Genomic DNA, 19,680 nt, shown 5'->3' with positions numbered 1-19,680 from the left:
CACTAAATATCTGCTTTTTTGTGCTGACATTGTGGTTTTTTTTTTAAGTTGCCACGTTATTTTTTTACATTTATTTCTCATGTTATTTTTCTATTTTTAACAAAACAAACCCTAAGACATTTTAGTGCGTATCACACCTTCCACATGCATCAATAACAGTGTATTCTTGTGTCAGCCAAACACATCGCAACTCTGGCTGCCAACAGACAACAGGCAGGTTGAGGCTAAAAGATAGTGGTGTTGCAGAATGGTTATATCTTCATCGTGAACACTTGAGCTGTGAAATAAAGCTGGTCTGAACGTGCTGGTTCTCAGGATCATTATGACTAGTTTTTCACAGCGAGCAAGGCCACAGGGAAACCATGAAACAGTCTCACAGCTTCGACTGCTAGCCACTGTCACCATGACAACCCCCTCCAAACTCGACAGGAGGTGCCTACGTGGACCTGTTTGTGAAAAGCAAGTCTGACAGAGTATCCTTCCCCGTTTCTCCCTCCATCACTATTACCCTCTGATTTGTTTGTGATCCAGGACCTCTCAGCATTCAACCGTACACCACCCTTTCACACGGAACACATTTGTTCTTTTCCAGTCGCACGGTCACGTGGTTAGTCTTCACGTCTTATTTCCGAATGAAGCAAATTAGCATAATTGCTTTTGAAAAGGGAAACAGCTCCAAATGTTCCTAATTCATCTTCAGGTGTGAACATCTGCAGCGGCGTGCGCTGGAGCACACATTCGTCTTCATCCAGGCCGATCACTGGCAAATATGGTCACTGACGGTAATAAATAGCCTGCGAGTGAAAATGCGAGCATTAAATAATGTGGTATAAATTCACACTGCCGACTGATGTAGAAGGGCTCTGCCTCTGGCCTGTGGAAGAGAAGGGGTTTCCATGGAGACGGGAGGAGACTGTGTTGTCCGCATTTTCCTGAGCATCGTCAAACACACACGTCTTCAACACCTCTGCTAAAGTCTTCTTTGAAACTTTGAAAAGCACAGTGTTCACGTGTGATGGATTTTGACTGAGCACAACCTTTTCTTTACTTCTCTTGTCTATTCAAGTCAATATTTATTTACATGGAACACAGTGTGACTAACATGGGGCCGGGTGAGATGTTGCTGAAGCCGATTACAGGGCTTGACACCCTGTGCCGTCGAGTACTGTCGACAAAGAGACACTCACGCTCAAGTTATCAAATCTCCAAATCTTTACTAGGGTTGGTCATAAGTTATAAGTAGGGCTGCACCGATAACGGTATCGGATAATAACCAATACCAGGCTGGAGTACTCATACTCATAGAATGGCAATGGAAAGTGTAATACAGCATGCATTTTTTTAAAAGTCAGTTTATGACAATTTTGTGAAATGCGTGTTTGTACTGTGATGAAACTTGTGATATACTCGGAAAAAAAACCTCAAGGTAACTTTGTGTATTGCCAAAGTACTCAGTATCAGCATCAGTTCTCGTACACTACTCGTTCTGGAAAAACTGGCATCTGTGCATTCCTAGTTATAGGTATCACTTTGGAATAGTATCGGGTCCGATACAGACTGAAATGACTGGATTTTGTTTCAAGACCCCATTAGATCCCATTGATACGCCCAAATATCCTCAATTCAGATACGACCAAATCAGTTAAGCACAACCTCAGTGTTGTTGTTTAGGTGTCAGTATTCAGCAGTTCACATCCATTATTCTTGACATCTTTTTGAGGTCAGTGTCACTATCGACCGATTGCCAAGGCTGCAGCATCGGTGAATGAGTATCAGATGTGCAATAGTGATATCAAGCCATCCCTAGTGTTTACTACAGCAGGCACAAGGATTTTCATGGAGATGAAAAAAAAAAACATGGTGTTCATTGTATTTCGTGTGAGGCCTGAAAATCTCCAAGCCAGAATTTCATACAATCTCGGTTAAAAACGTAGATAAAGCATCACAAAAACTGGAAAATACTTATATACCCAAAGTAAAAGTCCCACATGTTTAACATATACGGCTGTTGTTATCAAGACATATTTGCTCTCATAACCAATTTATGCTCAACGCAACGTACAGACCGGTATACGGACGGAGCCTTCTGTCCGTGCTCTGTGTTCATTTCCTCCATATTTAGATTAGATTAGACCAGATGGCCTTTATTAGTCTGCCAGTTTCCACAAAGCTTATAGATATGGAGCAAACAGAGCAGTACCACCAGAAACCGTCGGGGGCAGTGTTGCTGTTACTACCCCATACGTAGCTCTAATGAGACACGAAGAAGCCATAACAGTGGCGGAAACTCTCCGTCCTCCAGCGGTGATATGTTTATTCTGACCACCGCCTCCTACAATGCTGCTTCTGTTTCCTCTTTTGTGCAAGAGGTACGTGATCAATACTTCTTCCTCAGTCGCCATGTTGGTTTTGGGGTTTGTCATAAACCTTTGACTCTGGGCTGCTCCCCCTGGTGGACATATTGGTGTGCAGCAACGTAGAAAGCAAGGAACAGTAATTCCATAGATAACTCTTCAAAAATGGAAAAGCAGACTAGGGCCCCTTTGAAAATGTGAATATTAAAGAGGATCAGTTGCTGAAAGGAGATTAAAAAATGATCTTGTAAACCAGGAGAAGATCAGTAAGTCCCTCAGTGCTGCCTGTTTTCGCTTGTTTTGCAGGACCTCTTTTGCAGCACATCAGCAGCTTATCTCCTCATCAACATATTCCCTTCTATGGTGATGAAGATGGATCTGCTTTGCCAGAATGCCTGCTGTAGTACACAGTCTTCTCAAGTCTTTTCTTTGCGCTTTGCATTTAAAAAATCTTACGTATCTTACACCTTTGACTTTATTTAACTGCTTCGTAGTTGTTTGGGGGATTTTACCTGCTTTACCCCTCATGTTATATATATATATATATGTATATATATATATATATCATCATAATTAGAGATGCGCAATAACTTTTTGCTTTCATAGGCCACTGACAATAACTGATAAAAAAAACAAAACAATGAGCAACAGGGGACCTGAGATATGCTATGATATTAATATTATAAACGAAACCTAAAAATGTGTTGAATTAAGATACTTATTTTTTCTGTATTAGCAAGAACACTTTCGCTGAACAACATTACAGCATATCATACATAAATCTTTCACCTTTTCATCCATAGAAGTACTGCATAAAGCACCATTCAAATGTACTATATATATATACACACGTCCTAAACGCTGCTGTGACTAAGCACAAAACTACACAACAACAAAATGAAACCTTTTTCACCCAGACATGTAAGAATTGCATGAGACTCCGGCGTCAAGCCTTTTCTTTACACAAGCCTTCTGATGATACTCCTCAACCGTTAAGTCACAGGCTGCCTTTTCTACTATCCTACACTTTTGAGAGCTAAAAGCGCCGCCCCATTCACCAGAACCACCGGAGTAGGTAGGAGACCCATTCCTTCAGCATCCATCTCCTGAATGAATCCCTCCTCATCTCCGCTCCTCCTCAATTATTCATGCATTTCAGATGAAGAAGAGAATCCAGACTCAGCATCTATTTTTAAACTGCGGCTGGTCCACGGTGGCTGTATAAATAGAAACGGTGTAAGGTTCTGGTCCAGCAAAGGAGCCTGTGTTCTCGTCTAATTGGACATGTTCACACAGCTCTTATCAAAGTCAACTCTTCGCTGCTTGAAAGTTCAGCGGGAAGACTTGAGGTTGAAATGAGGATCTTGAACTCTCTCTGGAACAGGTCTGATAAAACATCACTCTCCGACTGCTCATATCTAACAAGCTGAGGGATCCTAAAATGCCAGACCATCATGAGGTGAGGACTCCAAACCCCTCCTTTATGTGTCGCACCACATCAACAATGACTGGCAGCTGAAGCTCAGCTCCAAAGCAACTAATACAGGCATAACAAAAAAAAAAACGGTGAACATTCATCATTATCTCCCACTACAGAACATATCTCTGAGACACTCAGAATGAACATATACAGAATAAAGCCGATGTTTGTTGTCAAACATTGCCAGTGAAGGAGCTGCTTGTTGATCATAGACCCGTGGATGAGCCAACATTTTTTAGATTGACTCACTCAGTGTGTTACGCTCAACTGTTGGAGCCCACGCCAAAGACGATGGCCAGTTCTACTCCATAGATCGTCATCTTCAGTGGTCGTCTGGTCTTCTGTACAAGTTAGCAATGTCTGTTCAGAAGTACCGAAGTGGAGACCACCTGTCCGTGACCAGAGCAACCACAGTCCAAGACCAAAACCCAAAGACTTTGAGTGCCCAACACTGAGACCTAGACCAATGAGGAGGAGGGGGGGGGCGAGACTAAGACCAAGACAGAGACCGAATTGAATACAGAATGCAGAGGCATAAGTCTAGCCGCTCACGTCCCTTGACTGAGTCTTCAGCCCTCAAATTCTGGGGGTGAATTCCAATTCCTTCCTTAATCCTCAACCGACATCCACCTCAGAAATGCACGCCCCCGCGAAGAGCAACCGCTACCCAATTCTGAGGAGGTTAAGTTGAGGAGCGAGACTGAAGAAAATATCTTCCTCAACTTAGAGATTCGCTGGCACTGGAATGATTTTGACTTTCCGACACATGTATCCCACGTTTCCTCTTTATTTGATCATTTCATTGTCCATGCCATAAAGTATTGAGTTCAGCTGGTTCAGACCATCTCCATGACGCCTCAGTGCCAAGTGCGATTTACTGGATGCCCCTTTTGCGCTATGCTGCCCCCTACAGTCTCAAGATGTATCTGCATTAAAACGATGTCTAAGTCAAGCATAGCCCTTGGCATTTGGTTTTAAGGGCTAAGGTTGGGGGTTAAGAATGAGGAGTAACAGTTGAGACCAAGACCAAGACGTTGAGGGAGCCACGTTTTACATGTAAAAGTTATTTTGTTCACTGAGAAATGAGAAATAATTTGAACTTTCAGAAGCCAGAAATGTTCTTAGAAATATGCTTCCATGGCACCTGGTGCTGCTGCATCTTGTCACCACGCCATGGAGTTATCCCAGACCAGCCGGACCATTTGTTATGTCTCTGGTTCAGCTGGGTCAACTCTCCCTACACCAGCTGCCAATCACCTGTGCACAGTTAGGTTTGTCTCTTCCCACCACTGCTCTCAAACACCCACCAGCCAGAGATGGAAAGGCAGCTGAAGAAGATTACCATTCTTTCATTCATTCATCTTCTTCAAAACTTGCTGCCTGCCACTGAGGTATTTTTTTTTCTATCAAAAAGTCACTTTTAAACCCCCAAAGTACGTGTGGTTAAAACACAAAGAGAGTATAAATGAGTGTGTATGTCATGAGGTTTATGCTTTCGCCTTCCATCATGCTAGAAAATCACGCTATTCTCCGCGGACTGCAGCACAGAGGGAAATGTAAACAAGAGATAAGCATTGATTTGAAACGCAAAGAGAGAGGCGGTGTCACGCACACAACACACACACACACACACACACACACACGCAGACAATCAACGCTGATTCCGGAATCGACGGCAGCTTCAAGTCTCAAGATCACAGAAATTACAGTTGCCATGGTGATGGAGACAGTGAACTATTCAGCTTTTTATTGGAAGCAGCGAGAAGGGAGTCAAAGAAGAGAAACACAGTGAGAGCACCAGAACTCTGGAAATGAGACCAGTGTTTTGGACTGAGCAGCTGGAGGTGAGGCCTCCTGGACTCAGACACTTTTTTTTCTTTTTCTGCAGCAGATATGCTGCTCCATTAAACCCAGCAGAGAGTCAACATTTCACAGCCGGATGGACCCAGCGACTCCTGGGTTCAGTCTTAGTGAAAATTACATGAGCGTTAATTAATTTAAAACCTAGCGCCGCTCACAGATTCAAGCGGGTCTGACATGTGTCAAGCTCGGCCCACTTTTTGCAAGCAAATGTCATTCCATCACCCGATCAGCTGACTGACTCAACGTTGGCAGTGATTTGCCGCAGGCTACTCACAACGCGCCTCCTCAAGCCTTCATTTTGTTTAGTTTTCATGACTTCTTTCGAGTCCGGGCCCCACCTAAATAAGGACTCCTGCCTCTTATCTCTCTCTGTCCACCGAGGAGGGCTGATCCTGGCATTTCTCCATCTGTTTCCTCAGACGACTCCTGTGACTCATGCCGAGTACTTCCAGGTCGACCGCTGGATCAACTCACCCATTTCTTCACTGGTTTACTTTTAGTTCATTTCAGCTTTATTTAAACCCCATTTTCATTTTAAATATCTGTTTTTCAAAAACAATCGAATATTTATAAGTCCATGAAAGGAATGAAAGAAAGAAAGAAAAATGAAAGAAAGGGCGGGGCAAGAAACACAAGACTGGAAGTCGTGAAACACTAACTCGCAGATCAACCAAGCAAAAGAGGAGGATAGAAGTTTTCAGTCTGGATTTTGCCTCTTCCTTATCTGTTATAAGATAACCCTGTGTTCTGAGGTGAAGACAATAAAACCTCCAGCTTTTAATCCTGTGGGATTGATCTGACTCCCACCTGGTGCTGACTTCACCTGCTCACTTCCTACAGTAAATACAGTCAGACGTTTTAGAGCATGAAGGCGATAAATAAAAGAATTCTGATGTGCTGAATGCCCTAGAGAAACAAGCTCGAATGTGTTTAGCCCTCAGGGAGCTTTGGTATATCTTGTGAGGACACTGACAGATAATCTTCCTTTTTGCCGAACTTCAGATGGAGCATGGCAGGGGTGCCCACACTTAGTTAGCTTGGGAGCTACCATAAATTCTGTTCTGTAGAGCACACTGGAATATAAGCCACACCCACTACATTTAAGTAAGAAAAGAAATCTTGTCCATCCATAAGCCGCAGCGGTCTATAAGCCCTGGGTGCAGTGGTTCTGTCTGCACCGTAGAAAGTCAGTGGTGCTTATAAATGTATGAGGATCACTTCTAAACTAGTTTTGAAAATGGGCTCCAGCATGGAGACTGACTCATGAAACAAACTGGGCAATGTTCTGAACTTGAATCATGAACTTCTCACAGATTGATAAATAGATACCAATACTATATTGGACAGTGTTTCAAGTGAGCATGTGTTTTGATATGTTAATATTTAGAACATTAATATGGGAGTCACAATGGATTGTCAGGAATGTGCGGCCATTTTTGTAGTCCTTGACACTTGGTCTGGCCATATTTGCGAACCTTCACCTGAGAGTAACATGATAAATACAAGATTTACGGTGTTGTTTTGAAAAGTCCAAAATAAAATCACCAGTTACCAACTGAATCAACTCTTCACTTCAGTGACTTGTCAGAAGTAAATAAGAACATCGGTGATGCTCCAAAATGTAACATGCTTTCATTTCCTCCCAATGAACTAATCGCTTGTTTTCAACATGCTCGGTCAGGAAGCCGCTAAAAATACCTCAGGCTGGAGAAAATTGCATTTACCAGCGCTCCCAAGGATTGTTGAAATGTCATGGAAGCTCCCCTGCCTGATGTCTTCATTTGTAAAGCCTGAAGAAACCCAAGAAGGACGTTATCAAGCCGCTTCTCTCCAAGAGCTCCAGGTAACAATCCGTCGTCGGCCTGGTGAATGTTTCTCCTTCACAGTCGCTGATGCAGTTTGTGCCACTGAAGCGTCCGAGCCGTTCAGTTCTGCCATGCTGAGAAATAGATGTGGAAACCTTGCAGTGCTCCTTTTGTAAGAGTAGTTAGTGTTGAACCACAGGAGTGCTTCAATTAGAGAAAGACGGTGGAGATACGCATAGAAATACAATTTAGATGGAACTGAATGAATTCCAATTGAGTTAGATGAATATACTCTCAAGCTAATTTTAATGGTAAAGATTTGCATAATTAAGTAAATCTCAACCCACTTAATGTGTGGAAGCAAAAGTCCGTGAAGCAACTGCATTACATGTCAACAGCCCCAGGTGGAGGAAGTCATTCATGCTCGTATTTACGTTACAGTTTAAGAGGTTTTAAATAATTAAACGCATGGTGGCAAAATTGGTTATAATTCAGAAAGCTGGCTGTTCATTGTCGAACATGGTGAGAGCCTCATAGTCGCTGATCCAAGTGAGGGCAGGGGTGTTTGGCTGCGGTGATGCCCATCATGCTGGCCACGGCATGCGGGGGCCTTTTGATGAGCTCCGAGTGTTTCCTCTGTCCATGTAATAAATCCATTCCACTTGGTTTAACTGGCTTCAGTGGTTATTTTCTCCTTCGCTGAGCTGTGTGCAGCGGAGAATAAAGAGGAAGTAGCTCATACAGTCATGCACAGAGAACTCCACGGATCGTGAGGGTGGTTCACCCACTAAATTTAAGAAGGAAGATAAATCTTATTCATCCATATGCTGGAGCGGCCTATAAGCGCTGGTGCAGTGGTGCTGTCTGCGCCGTAGAAAGGCCAGGGGTGCATAAAAATGGATCACTTCTGAACTAGTTTTGAAAACGGGCTCCAGCATGGACTCATGAAACAGACTGGCTGGTTTTGAACTTGTATCATGAACTCCTCACATCTTTTATTGACATTAAAGCACTAAAAATGTGCTGTTTTTGCCAGTTATTTATTTATTTTATTTTATTATGAATTAAATACATTGTATTTAATAATGTATTTTAATTATTTTATTATTTTATTTTATATTTTATTTTCTTTATTTAATTATTTTAATGTAATAAGTAATGTATTCTTAATTTAATTTCTTGAATTATATGATTTATTTTTTCTATAATTTATTATGTATTTATGTATTATCTATTTACTTATACTCCAGTTACATTCTATATATCTCTATGTATTTTATTTAATTTATTTTATTTTATTTATTTAAAATTAATTTAAATGTAAAATTCATTATTTTTTGTCATGCTATTTGTTTATATATTTTGTCTATTTAATTATTTGTCTTGTGTTGTCTGATAGCTTCACACATCTAATGTAATCTAACCTATATAACAACACAAATGCTGAACACGCATATGTTAATATCATGTCATTCATCTTGACATGTTTATTGGATGAGTTTTGGACTGAAAATGATACTTTTACATCCGTTTGACTGAAAATCAGCAGGATTGTTTACAGTTAAATTTGATCGAGACTTGGATCCTACACCAAAGGGTGACGTTTGTTTTACCCTTCCTGTTCAAAACCATGCCACAAATAGTTTGTTATTTATAAATGAGCTAAATATTGCTCGCGCCCTCTCACTGATGCTATTTTTAGAAGTGGTGGATTCATTCTTTTGTCTTAAAATTGATCTAGGAATTGACCGTCAAGAAGAGATTTGACTTCCTGTTAAGGTCTGGATACAACACAACACATCCCTGCTTCTTTTTTAAAAATACATGGTTTTCAGTTGAAGCAATCTCAAACAAACCTGACGTGACCAGTGAATGTTCTGTTCGGTAATCTTTCTGCTTCGTGTGTAACTTCCACTTCTCTCCATCAAATGGTTCATCTGTGTAATTTGTCTCTGGAAGGTTTGGCTCCTCAGGCTTCGCCATGTCTTTGTGTGTTTTCCTGCGTGCTCACAATACAGCTCGACTCCAAATCGAATCAACAAAGGAGCTGTCTGGCTTTGCAGTGCTGATGCACAATTCATGGCCGGCTCTCATCCACGATAACAGCGTTTCTGTGTTATTAAGCTGTCAAATCCTCCTCTCTTTTCAACAGAACTACAGTGTTGGCAGTATTACTGGGATGTTCACTCTGATGACCACAGTCACAGGCAGCGTGATAAAAGGTGCTGTTCTGTTGTGTCCACAGCATCTGCCTTAAAAGCTCCGCTGACATTGCAAGTCCTGGGATATCCACTTGGAAATGCATGACAAGGCTGGAAGAGTACAATCAATGCTCAGCCACAGCGCTATCACAGCCTTGCATGAGAGATAAAGCTACAGTAACGTCACAAAGGCTGCTCCATCATCTGAAATAACCAGAGCAACAAAGTCCCGGACAGATGACCCTTTCAGACTGATGAAACTAGATCATTATATGCATTATCCATTCATTCTGCTCATTTTTGCCTTTATTATAAATGAAGCAAAAACATACGAACTCAATTATTCAACATCTTCAAGGATAACGTCTTTCATCTGGGGTTGCTACAGCAACTTCGCCTCCTCAGCCATAGTCAATAGTCATCCTCTCCCTGTCCTGGTTCACCACATCCATGACTCTCTACTTTGCCGTCTTTTAAAAGTTTATATTCCGCAAACTGGTCCTTTTGAAGTATCTGTTTCGAGACTTCTCCTTTTCAGTCACTCGCAATGAAAACCTGTCAACACTGACACTTTTGGGAGTTTAGCTGAAGATTGGAGTCGGTCTGTAGCATGAGCTCAGATCCTGCGGCTCCAACTCAGTGTGCTGAATGGAAATTGTTCTTACTTTATTATTATTATTATTATTATTATTAGACTTTGTTTGTCTATTTGTTTGTCTATCGAAACTATTGTTGACTTGTTTGTCTATCGAAACCAATCTTTTATCACAATTGTCAAAAGTCTAGAAAACGGTTAATGATATTAATGTTTTTTTTTCATTTACACGTCACCACCCTGCCTGCACTCTCTTCTTCAACTTCTGCTTGAGAACAACAGTGGCATTTTTATGTATTCAGAGTGAATCCTCACGAACAACTAGTACTGTAATAACTCACATTTTGAAGTTGACATCATTGAAAAATTGTTGTCCTCTCTTGACATTATTAGCTGGTTGGGTGGACAATGCTTCGAGTGGAATAGTTCACCAGTCACTATAATATTAATATGGAGATATCTACAAGTGATGGTTCAACATCCTTTCTTCAAATGAAGTTTACAGAGATGTGATTGCTTCGAGTTCCTCAGTGCTGAGCTTCTCACTGATCTGTACACTGGATATAAATTATAAACTACAACTACTTTTATTTATTCAAAAGATAATAATCAGAGAGCACAGCAATGAAGTTTAAATCCAAAGGCCAAGTACATTACTTGACTAGCTGTTAACACCAGTGAAAAACATGTTACATGAGGCAAGACTTTGTCTACTTCTCTGAAAATTTCCACTATCAACTTTCTGCCTCTTACCCCTGATATTCCCCATTGGCAGAAGGGCTACAGAAGGGAAAAGGCGAGGGGCCAGCCTGGACAGGTCCTACCAGGGGACAACCACCCACAGACACACTAACACCTTCGGACAATGAATATCGTCAGTAATATCAATACACGCTGCTATTTACCGTAATTTCTGGACTATAAACTGTTACTTTTTGTCACGGTCTGAACCCTGCAACTTATACAGCGACACGGCTACTATATGGATTTTTACAGGCTAAAGAGTGTCATGCTGCCAAAATATTGAGCTTCGTCACATCAAACCGATGAAGTCGCAGGCGTTTTATTGACCTTAATGCACTCCAGTACTATTGCCGCGTGTCCGCAGCTCTGCCCACAGAGCTGGTCTTGAGAAGCAGCACAGTTTGAGCAGTTTAATGTCAATGTAAGATGTGAGGAGTCCATGATTCAAGTTCAGAACATTGACCAGTTTGTTTCATGAGTCAGTCTCCAAGCTGGACACCATTTTCAAAACTAGTTTGGCAGTGATCCTCATTCACGTTGAAGCACCACTGACCCTTCTACAGTGCAGACAGCACCACTGCACCCACGGCTTATAGACCGCAGATGTACATTGAGACACGCAGCAGACAAATGAATATCAACATCTGGCGTCAGTCAAACCTGTTTGGCCTCATTTGTTCATCATGGCTGCTCATTGAACCTCACTGGGAGTTGCCCTCAGTTTATCAGCAGGAGCAGAGTAAATATTGGTCTCCGGAGGTGTGTACTCGTTCACTCATGTCCTTCTCCTCGCCACAGCAACGCATGTCAAAGGCCGACCTTGTTAATCAGCAGCTCGCCAACTTGCCCTCCCTTGGTCAATGCTATTAGCATCACGCTCAAGACAGCGATGTGAATGTCAGGACTGCTGTGTGTAAGAATTGCAGATGCAAAAGCAGCATTGTGCATTAAACCATCTTAATGCTTTGAATCGCAAAACACAACAGAACTGTACTAAGTCTGTTCAAAGTCAGGCAAATAAGTCCAGGTGCGGAAGACAAACTTTCTAGGTCAGATCCACTGGCATGTGTGGGCATGTTCAAGAATGCTTCTACTATTATTGTTAATTATCGTTGTTCAGTTTCTCATTCCCTTAATTGGGCGGCAGATGCTGGAGGCCATCCCTGCTTCTTCAGGCAAGAGGTGGAGGGCACCTAATACTGTGAGAAAGACAACACATTAGGCCTCCTAAGTTGACTAATATGTGCGCTAATTATGACATTAAATGAATGTAACAGGAGCTCATGCGTGAGCAGGCCCTCTGTAGGGGGCAGTGATGCATAAATGTAGACTTTTGGACTGACAAAACACAAAGCAGGCTGGCGCAATGTGCCCTTGTTGTTTCTCCTCGCTCCAGTTTTTGACAAAACTATGCCATTGTTCGTGTTCTTGACCATGGTGGGTCAAGGTCAGCCAGAGAACACTTGCGCTCAACACCTGATCCTGGCTTATAGAGAACCTGAGGAGTAGTGGGGCATCATTTGTGCTTCACGTGATATTTTGTTTCCTGGAAATGCGACAAAACTAGACATTAAGCAGTCGTGCAATGACAATACGCTACACAGCATCGCTCAGTCGTTTAACCCTCCTTTTCCTTCGTGGTCATGACAAAATACGCTCCATTGCGACTCAGTTTTGTAATGTCCAATGAGGTCGTTTTCACATATAGCTGATGTTCGTGCCTAAAAATACATTCAAGTTATTAGAATTAAATCTTGAGCAGTCATTGCTCAGCTCCCAAAACATCGAGGTCAGGTCAGAGTAATAACAACAATATACAACAATATTGTTGAAGACACACACAAAGCAGATTTACCAGTGAAAACACCATTTCAGTTTTGAGCCTATTTTCAAAATTCAAAGTCAACCATATGAGGTCTGGCCACATAAAGTGACTTACAGCACTGGTCCTGACTCGTTGCCCCAGGTTTGACCAGTATACAAAAAAGCCTATTGATAATGCTTTTATACTGTAGGCATTGTCTTTTCTGTGTAGTTTCCCTGTGCTGACATTGACAGAAAGCGTTGAGCACAACTGAACACACGTGGAAATTCCTGGCTCCTCTACGGCTCGATGCCAGCAGGCTCAAAATCATACTTTCTGTCATCTGAAATCTGATTTTGAGCAGTAGGCAGACAATGCTGTGGCTCACAGAGGATGTAAACACTGAAAGGGGAGCTTCAAATTGGAGTCTCCTGGCAGATAATTAATGTGACATTTCCCTGACATTTAGTCAGAGGTATCGAGGTGGAGCTGCAAGGATGGAAGAAGGAAACAGCGATATGAGCCATAAAGAGACTAATCTGGCCTCATCCCTCACCATATTCACAGACTTGGAATTGATGTTCCACTTCTACTGCCATGATAAAATGATGTTTGTGTTGCCTGGTAACCAGTTACTTTATGCAGGCGTCTGCTATTCACCATCTGTTGATGGCCAGCTACATTGCATTTTTGATGGAGTGGACAGGTAAAGTCACATAAATGGCAGTTAACACAACTAAATTGAGACAAATGACAGAGCGTTATTATACAGGTGTACTCCGCGACCCCTGACACAGCTCTGTTTCTAGTACCTTCAGTTTACACCTAAAGAAAAGTGTCAACTGAATAGTGATAAGGAGAATATCTTATATTCCCCAAATCCTGGTAAATGCAATGCTAGCTATCTTAGCTTTGTGCTTATAGCTCGTAGTTGGAGTTGATGGAAATGGTGTCATGGTCCACTTTTATATTGGTTTTATTGTGTCTTGTCACTTCCTGTGGTTCCCCATTTGTCTCTCTGGGAGCTTGACCTCTGCTAATGGCGCACACCTGGAGTTGATTCCCTGTACTCACCAAGTGTGCCGGATCGATAGCATTCCCGTGCAGGCAGCTTCATGCTTTCTTGATCAGTTGCCCTTCGCTTTTCTTTGTGTTTGCTTCTTGATCCATGAGCTAGTTCTGATCCGCCACATGCTCTCTGTTGTTTCTGCCGTGCGTGAGCGTTCAGATTTGTGCGCTGTTTCCAGATTACTTGCTCAGTTTCGTTCGTGCTTCTACTCGTGTTACTCTGTGAATAATAATTTGTTAACTTTTGCTGTCGCTGGGAGTGTCTTTGCTTCGGGTTCCCACAGAACATGGGTTACTTTCACAGCCAGTCCCTGACAGATATTCTTGCTGACTTCTTTACCAAGGCGATCTGAACTCTCACATTTTCAAAGACTACAAATTTAACCAATTTCTGTTTTTTTTTCTTTTTTTTTTTTCTTGTTTTTGAGTGGATTTGCTGGACAGTGAACACAAAGCCACGGCTAGTGGCAGCAGTCTTTTTTGTTATGACATTCTGGTGTCTTTGCTTCAACAGTATTGATTGTGTTTTTACTTTGTCTATGTCTTTAATGTTTAATGTTTATCTTTATTGTCTGTATGCTGCCATCACAACCAAAATGTCCTCATTATGGGAATGATAAAGCCAATCTACTAAATGTAAAAGGCAGTTTACCGAGAAGCTCCGCCCCAGACTTGCAAGTGTAGCGCCCATTTCCTTGGAGAACTCTGTGTACACCTCCTCCTCCTCCTCCAATAGATTTCCCACAAGCATGAGATTAGTTGTGTGCCGTGTGATTGGCCTCTCTCACTCGCCTCTTATCCTCTTGAAAATGTGGCAGTACAATGGAGACAATGTCACACTTTCAACACTTTGCAATCCCATCCAAATATGGAGAACCCCATGAAATAAAGTTCTGCCACTGTTTACTGGTCAACATGCCAAAAAACGGTGCAGTGACTATAAAGAAATCCTCATAATTCTAGGCCATATGTCCTCAGCACAGCCAGTTATGAGCCCACATTGGTCTGGACAAGCTATGTGGTCAGGATTCTCGCCCCTGTCGGTGGTTCAGATCACAGCATGGTCAAGTTTCACGCCGTGAGGAAACTCACTGCAAACCCTCCTGCATCTGACGATAAGCAAGCATTGTTTGTCAAGCATAAGCCCTCGCTCTAGCTAGCTGCTGCGCAGCCCCTGTGAGCAGGTTAGTCAGCTGACAGTGATACATTGAGGATGTCTCCCTCCCCTGATTCGTATCAACCTACAACCTTCCTCCTCCCCACCACCCTGGGAGTATTCCTGCGACTTGATCCATGCATTGATACTATCTGGGCTCATAACTCTCTGAGTTTCACCGTTCCTCCATTTCAAAGGTCATCGTCTTTCAGATGGAATGTTCGCTCATTAAGACGACGCGGTTTTGCATTGTGCAGTGACACATATCATCACAAGCACCAAACATTCTAAAATGAATATTTAACGCATGTTCCCAGTCATTTTCTGATGAACGTCAAACGTTTTAATGGAGACTGACACGTCTCTCGACACGGAGTGGTCGTCTCTCTTTTGTAGGCTACAGCACTTTCTTAGCTCTAACACAATAAACATCGATTTTACATCTCTCCGATTCCTATGAGGGAAGCATTCCACTGACAGACTGGCAGCACTCCTCTCACTGCGTCTGTGGGAAGTGCTGACAGTTCTCACTAAACATTCACCACAAAGCAGCAGCCAGCGCAAACTGCTAATAGTTTCATTTCAATTTCCTATGTGATGATCTCTGAAAGCCAAACAAAGCATAGTGCTGCTTTCTAAATGTTCGTCGGCACAAAATCCTTTTTGATCCCTTCAGTTCTGCGAGGAAAAGAGTGATCAAAGACAGCTCATGTTAAATACTGCCGCTGTGTCTCACTACACAATGATTTTTTTTTTTTCTCTAAAAAGTCTACTGTGCTGCTGCTCTTGCTTCAGTTGATTTACGTAGCGTGATCGGGATCCTAAGTCTACTTTACTTTCTGTTGTTGGACAGTAGCTGGGCTTATTTAAAAATAAATAAATAATACATTTCCCGACGATAAGCTGCTACTTTTTTCTTGTGGTCTGAACCCTGCAGCTTATACAACAACGCGTCTTATATAGAGTTTTTTTACAGGCTAAGACCATCATGCGTTTTATTGACCTTAAAGTGCTCAAACTGCGCTGTTTTCGCTCGCATGTCTGCAGCTCCGCCCAAAGAGCCGATCTCCTGGAGGACCGGGGACGAGAAGAAGCAGCTGAGACCAGCTGTGGTGTCAGAACTTCGGACACACAGGTGAAAACAGCACATTTTGAGTGCTTTAATGTCAATAACAGACGCGAGGAGTTCATGATTGAAGTTCAGAACAATGACCAGTTTGTTTCATGACTCGGTCTCCATGCTGGACTTTGTTTTCAAAGGTTATTTAGAAGTGATCCGCTGACCTTTCTACTACTCAGACAGCACCACTGCACCCGTGGCTTATAGACCACTGCAGTTAATGTATGAACAAGATCTATTTTCCTACTTAAATTTAGCGGGTGTGACTGATAAATCGTTTTTAAGTTGTATAAAAACTTTTTTGAACTCCAAATCCAATGTATTCTCTGTTTGTATGGTGACTGAAACATGTTATATTTGTTATATTTGTTTTCTTTTAATGCTCTTTGATGCCAGGTCACGTGTCAACAACAACGCACAAATCAACGGATCATATCAGGAGCAAGTTGTAAAGTTCATGTTGTCCTCCTCGAGAAGCAGGGATAAAAGCTCACAACATTGATAACTGTGTTAATAATGTGCAAAAAGGCAGAACAACAGTCGTTCTGTCCACAAAGGTTTGCAGTAATGGCCTGTCAAAAGCATTTTTATTGGACAAAAGGATGCTCCTCCTCAGTATTGATTCATCAAAGTGACTCAAACACTCTCTTTGAGCTTGTAATGTATGCGCTTCCCAGGTCTCAGATGAACACGTGTGTGCAGAAAGTGACTGACAGAGACCAAGTCCAATATGAAGTATAGCATTTGTGCAATAGTTTGATGGACAGGCTATGGAGGGTTAGACACAAAATAAGAGGCCAACTAATCCATACTTTGTTTGAATAATCAAAACTAATAAAAAGACAAAAAATAAATCCCCAAAATAACACTGCTTTGCTTCAGAACAGCTCCAAAACCAAAATAATCCCAAATGAAGTTTGACATCAACATCATCAGTCACGTCTCTTATCTGTGCACCTTCCTGTCAGCACGTCCTTCCCCACAAGCGGCTTCCCAGCAGCTGTCAGACTCATTTTTCAACTTTTACATCAAAGGAAAATGTCTCTGTCAAAAGGTGTTGTCTGTTCTCATAAACCCAACTGCAAATAATTACAAGAAAGCCTTTGTTGGAGCATTTCAGTCTCATAAAAAAGTAAGGTTTAGAGACAGTTACTCAGCCAGAGAGACCGGAGTGAGAAGTGGCAGGTATGAAGGTGCACTTTTATCGGGAGTGGAAAATGAGTGTCTCAAAGGGCTCAGTCTGAGAGGTTTGAAGGCCGGACTCAGATGGTTTGGACACATGGAGAGAAAGTGGACATGGTATGAGGGAGATGGAGATACAAATGAAGGAGGTTCGTGGATGTGGAAAGGAACACCTAAAGAGAATGAGTGTGACTGTGGAGGATGTTGAGCGTTTTGGTAAACAAATGAAGCACTCCTTTCTAAACCCATCGAGTATGAGGTGGTGATAGTAAAAGTGCTTACCTTGGCAGCAACAGATGAGCTGGGTTTTTCCAGAAGGTCCCAAAGTTTCTTCCGTTTCTCAGCGCAGCAGGTGTTGTCAAACTCTTCCCCCTCTCTGTCTTTCAAGTTATCGGCTTCTCTTTTGAGCTCCTCGTTCATTTGTTCCTTCTTCTGGTGGTACCTCGCCTGACAACACGACTCCAGGTAGATCTCGTCAATTCCCCAGTAGTCCAGCTCCTGACTGAAGGACAAGGCGCACATCTCCTCCATCATGTGCAGCTTCCCGGTGCGATAGAAGTTGAGGATGGATGTGAAAGCCCCCGGGTGCCTGTCAAAGAAGTACTCGTTCTCCTCCAGGTTGTAGTCGTCGCAGACCTCCATCAGAGATTCATGGGTGTTGCAATCTCTCAGCTTCCCTAAACGCGTTCGCGGTAGTCGGTCTAGCGTTCGCCACAGGACCTCGTGGGGGAGGCCGCCCACATTCAGCCGGACTCTGCGGAAACATGTCTTGCTTCTGATGATGTCCACCGGTTCTGGTGGGAGCGACGTCGTTGACCGAGAGCTGGCTTTGTTGAACTCTGCCAGGGACTTCTCCATCATGACCTTCAGATGGGGGAGCAAGTAAACATCAGGGGCTATGGGCGGCTCCTGTTTCCGATCATGGTGATGTCTGCAAGGGTCAAACAAAATTGTCCACATTAGAAATTTCCCCAATAACTTCATCAGCGTTACGATGATGTCACTCTTCAGTTTTGTTCTGCTGTTAGTTTGAACATTCTGTTGTGTTTTGACTTGACTCCATGACAAGGATAAAAAAAACGGTCCACTCGAGTCCTGTTTTGTCTTGTCAAGTCATCGTGTTGTATTGTCACGTTAAGTCAAGTCTCCATGACAAGTCAAGCAACGATCTACTCGAGTCCCGTCTCATCTTGCCAAGTCATTCTGTTGTGTTGTCTTGTTAAGTTACGTCTCCAATTCAAGTCAAGCAACAGTCTGGTCGAGTCCTGTTTCGTCAAGTCAAGTCATAGCATCACCTTGCCCCATCGAGTCTCCAGGTCACGTCGAGTAACCTTGTTGAGTCCAGTATCGTCTAGTCACCGTCAAGTCAAGTTGTCGTTTTGTCTCGGCAAGTTAATCCATGGCTTTTCTCGTGACATCTCCTCTAGTCATCATCATTCTTAAGTTCAGTCAAGTCATTGTGAACTCTTCAATGTCTGAGCTGTTCTCATCTTGTCAAGTTTTACCCTCATCCTCTGGTTATGTCGCCCCACATGGTTTTTGTTCTGGATTAAACCATGGTTCAACTCTGATCCTGCTTTCTCTCCTGCTTTTGGGTCCAAAAACCTCACCAGATCCCAGGACAATTACATTGCAGTCATGTTCATACATTGGCACAATATCTTTTTGGGGCAGTTGAGGATGTCAGCAGATGTGTACCAAGTCAGAGAAAGTGCATGCTAGCTTTGTCGTTGTCCTGGCTGGCTCCCCAACCATTACTTTTCGGATAGTAATGTGGTAGAGCACAGTTGCCCTCATGAGAACATGAAGAGAGATGTTTCACCACATTTTCGCTTTCATGAATTGCACTCATTCCATCCATAATAAATAATAATAAATCTTCATCTTCCGTAGTTCAGACCGCAGAACTCAAATGATGACTAGGTGATGGGTCTTGCAGGTGCTAAAATGTCCGAAGGAAGACGACCAATGCCTTCAAGACCCCAGCAGAAATGGCTTAATGTTGACTCCTACTACATTGAATAGTCCACAATGGGGGGGTTGGATCAAATGAGGGCCTGTGCTTAAAACCTAGATCTGCAACTTCCCTACATCGCAAGCCAATCTGCCTCACTCATTTTGCTCCACGGTGGAATCCAGCTCATGACTGTCTTGCTGTCAGGCTGCAGCACTATCCACTATCACACCATGCAGGCTCCCTGAAGCCGAGCCCCCTCTCTCGCAGAAATTCTCTCAATCTCTGTGAAATGTGCCAAGAAATATTGACTGAAGTGTCTGCACAATGATGATGCCATCTTATAGAAATGGT

The 19,680-nt window shown here is 42.6% G+C and overlaps 1 protein-coding gene across 1 annotated transcript in view; it reads right to left on the bottom strand.

The window, feature by feature from the left end:
- kcnb1 (potassium voltage-gated channel, Shab-related subfamily, member 1) overlaps window positions 1-19,680 on the bottom strand; it is a 31,870-nt gene that overhangs the window by 10,978 nt on the left and 1,212 nt on the right. Inside the window, exon 2 of the mRNA XM_053868422.1 lies at window positions 17,655-18,303. Within this exon, the coding sequence (XP_053724397.1) occupies window positions 17,655-18,303 (649 nt within the window). The remainder of the gene's footprint in view (window positions 1-17,654; window positions 18,304-19,680) is intronic.

This window comes from Synchiropus splendidus, chromosome 6 (assembly GCF_027744825.2).
Source record: "Synchiropus splendidus isolate RoL2022-P1 chromosome 6, RoL_Sspl_1.0, whole genome shotgun sequence".
Taxonomy (NCBI): Eukaryota; Metazoa; Chordata; class Actinopteri; order Syngnathiformes; family Callionymidae; genus Synchiropus; species Synchiropus splendidus.
The sequence above is the reverse complement of the archived record's forward strand: the minus strand, read 5'-3'. Positions and strand labels throughout refer to the sequence as shown.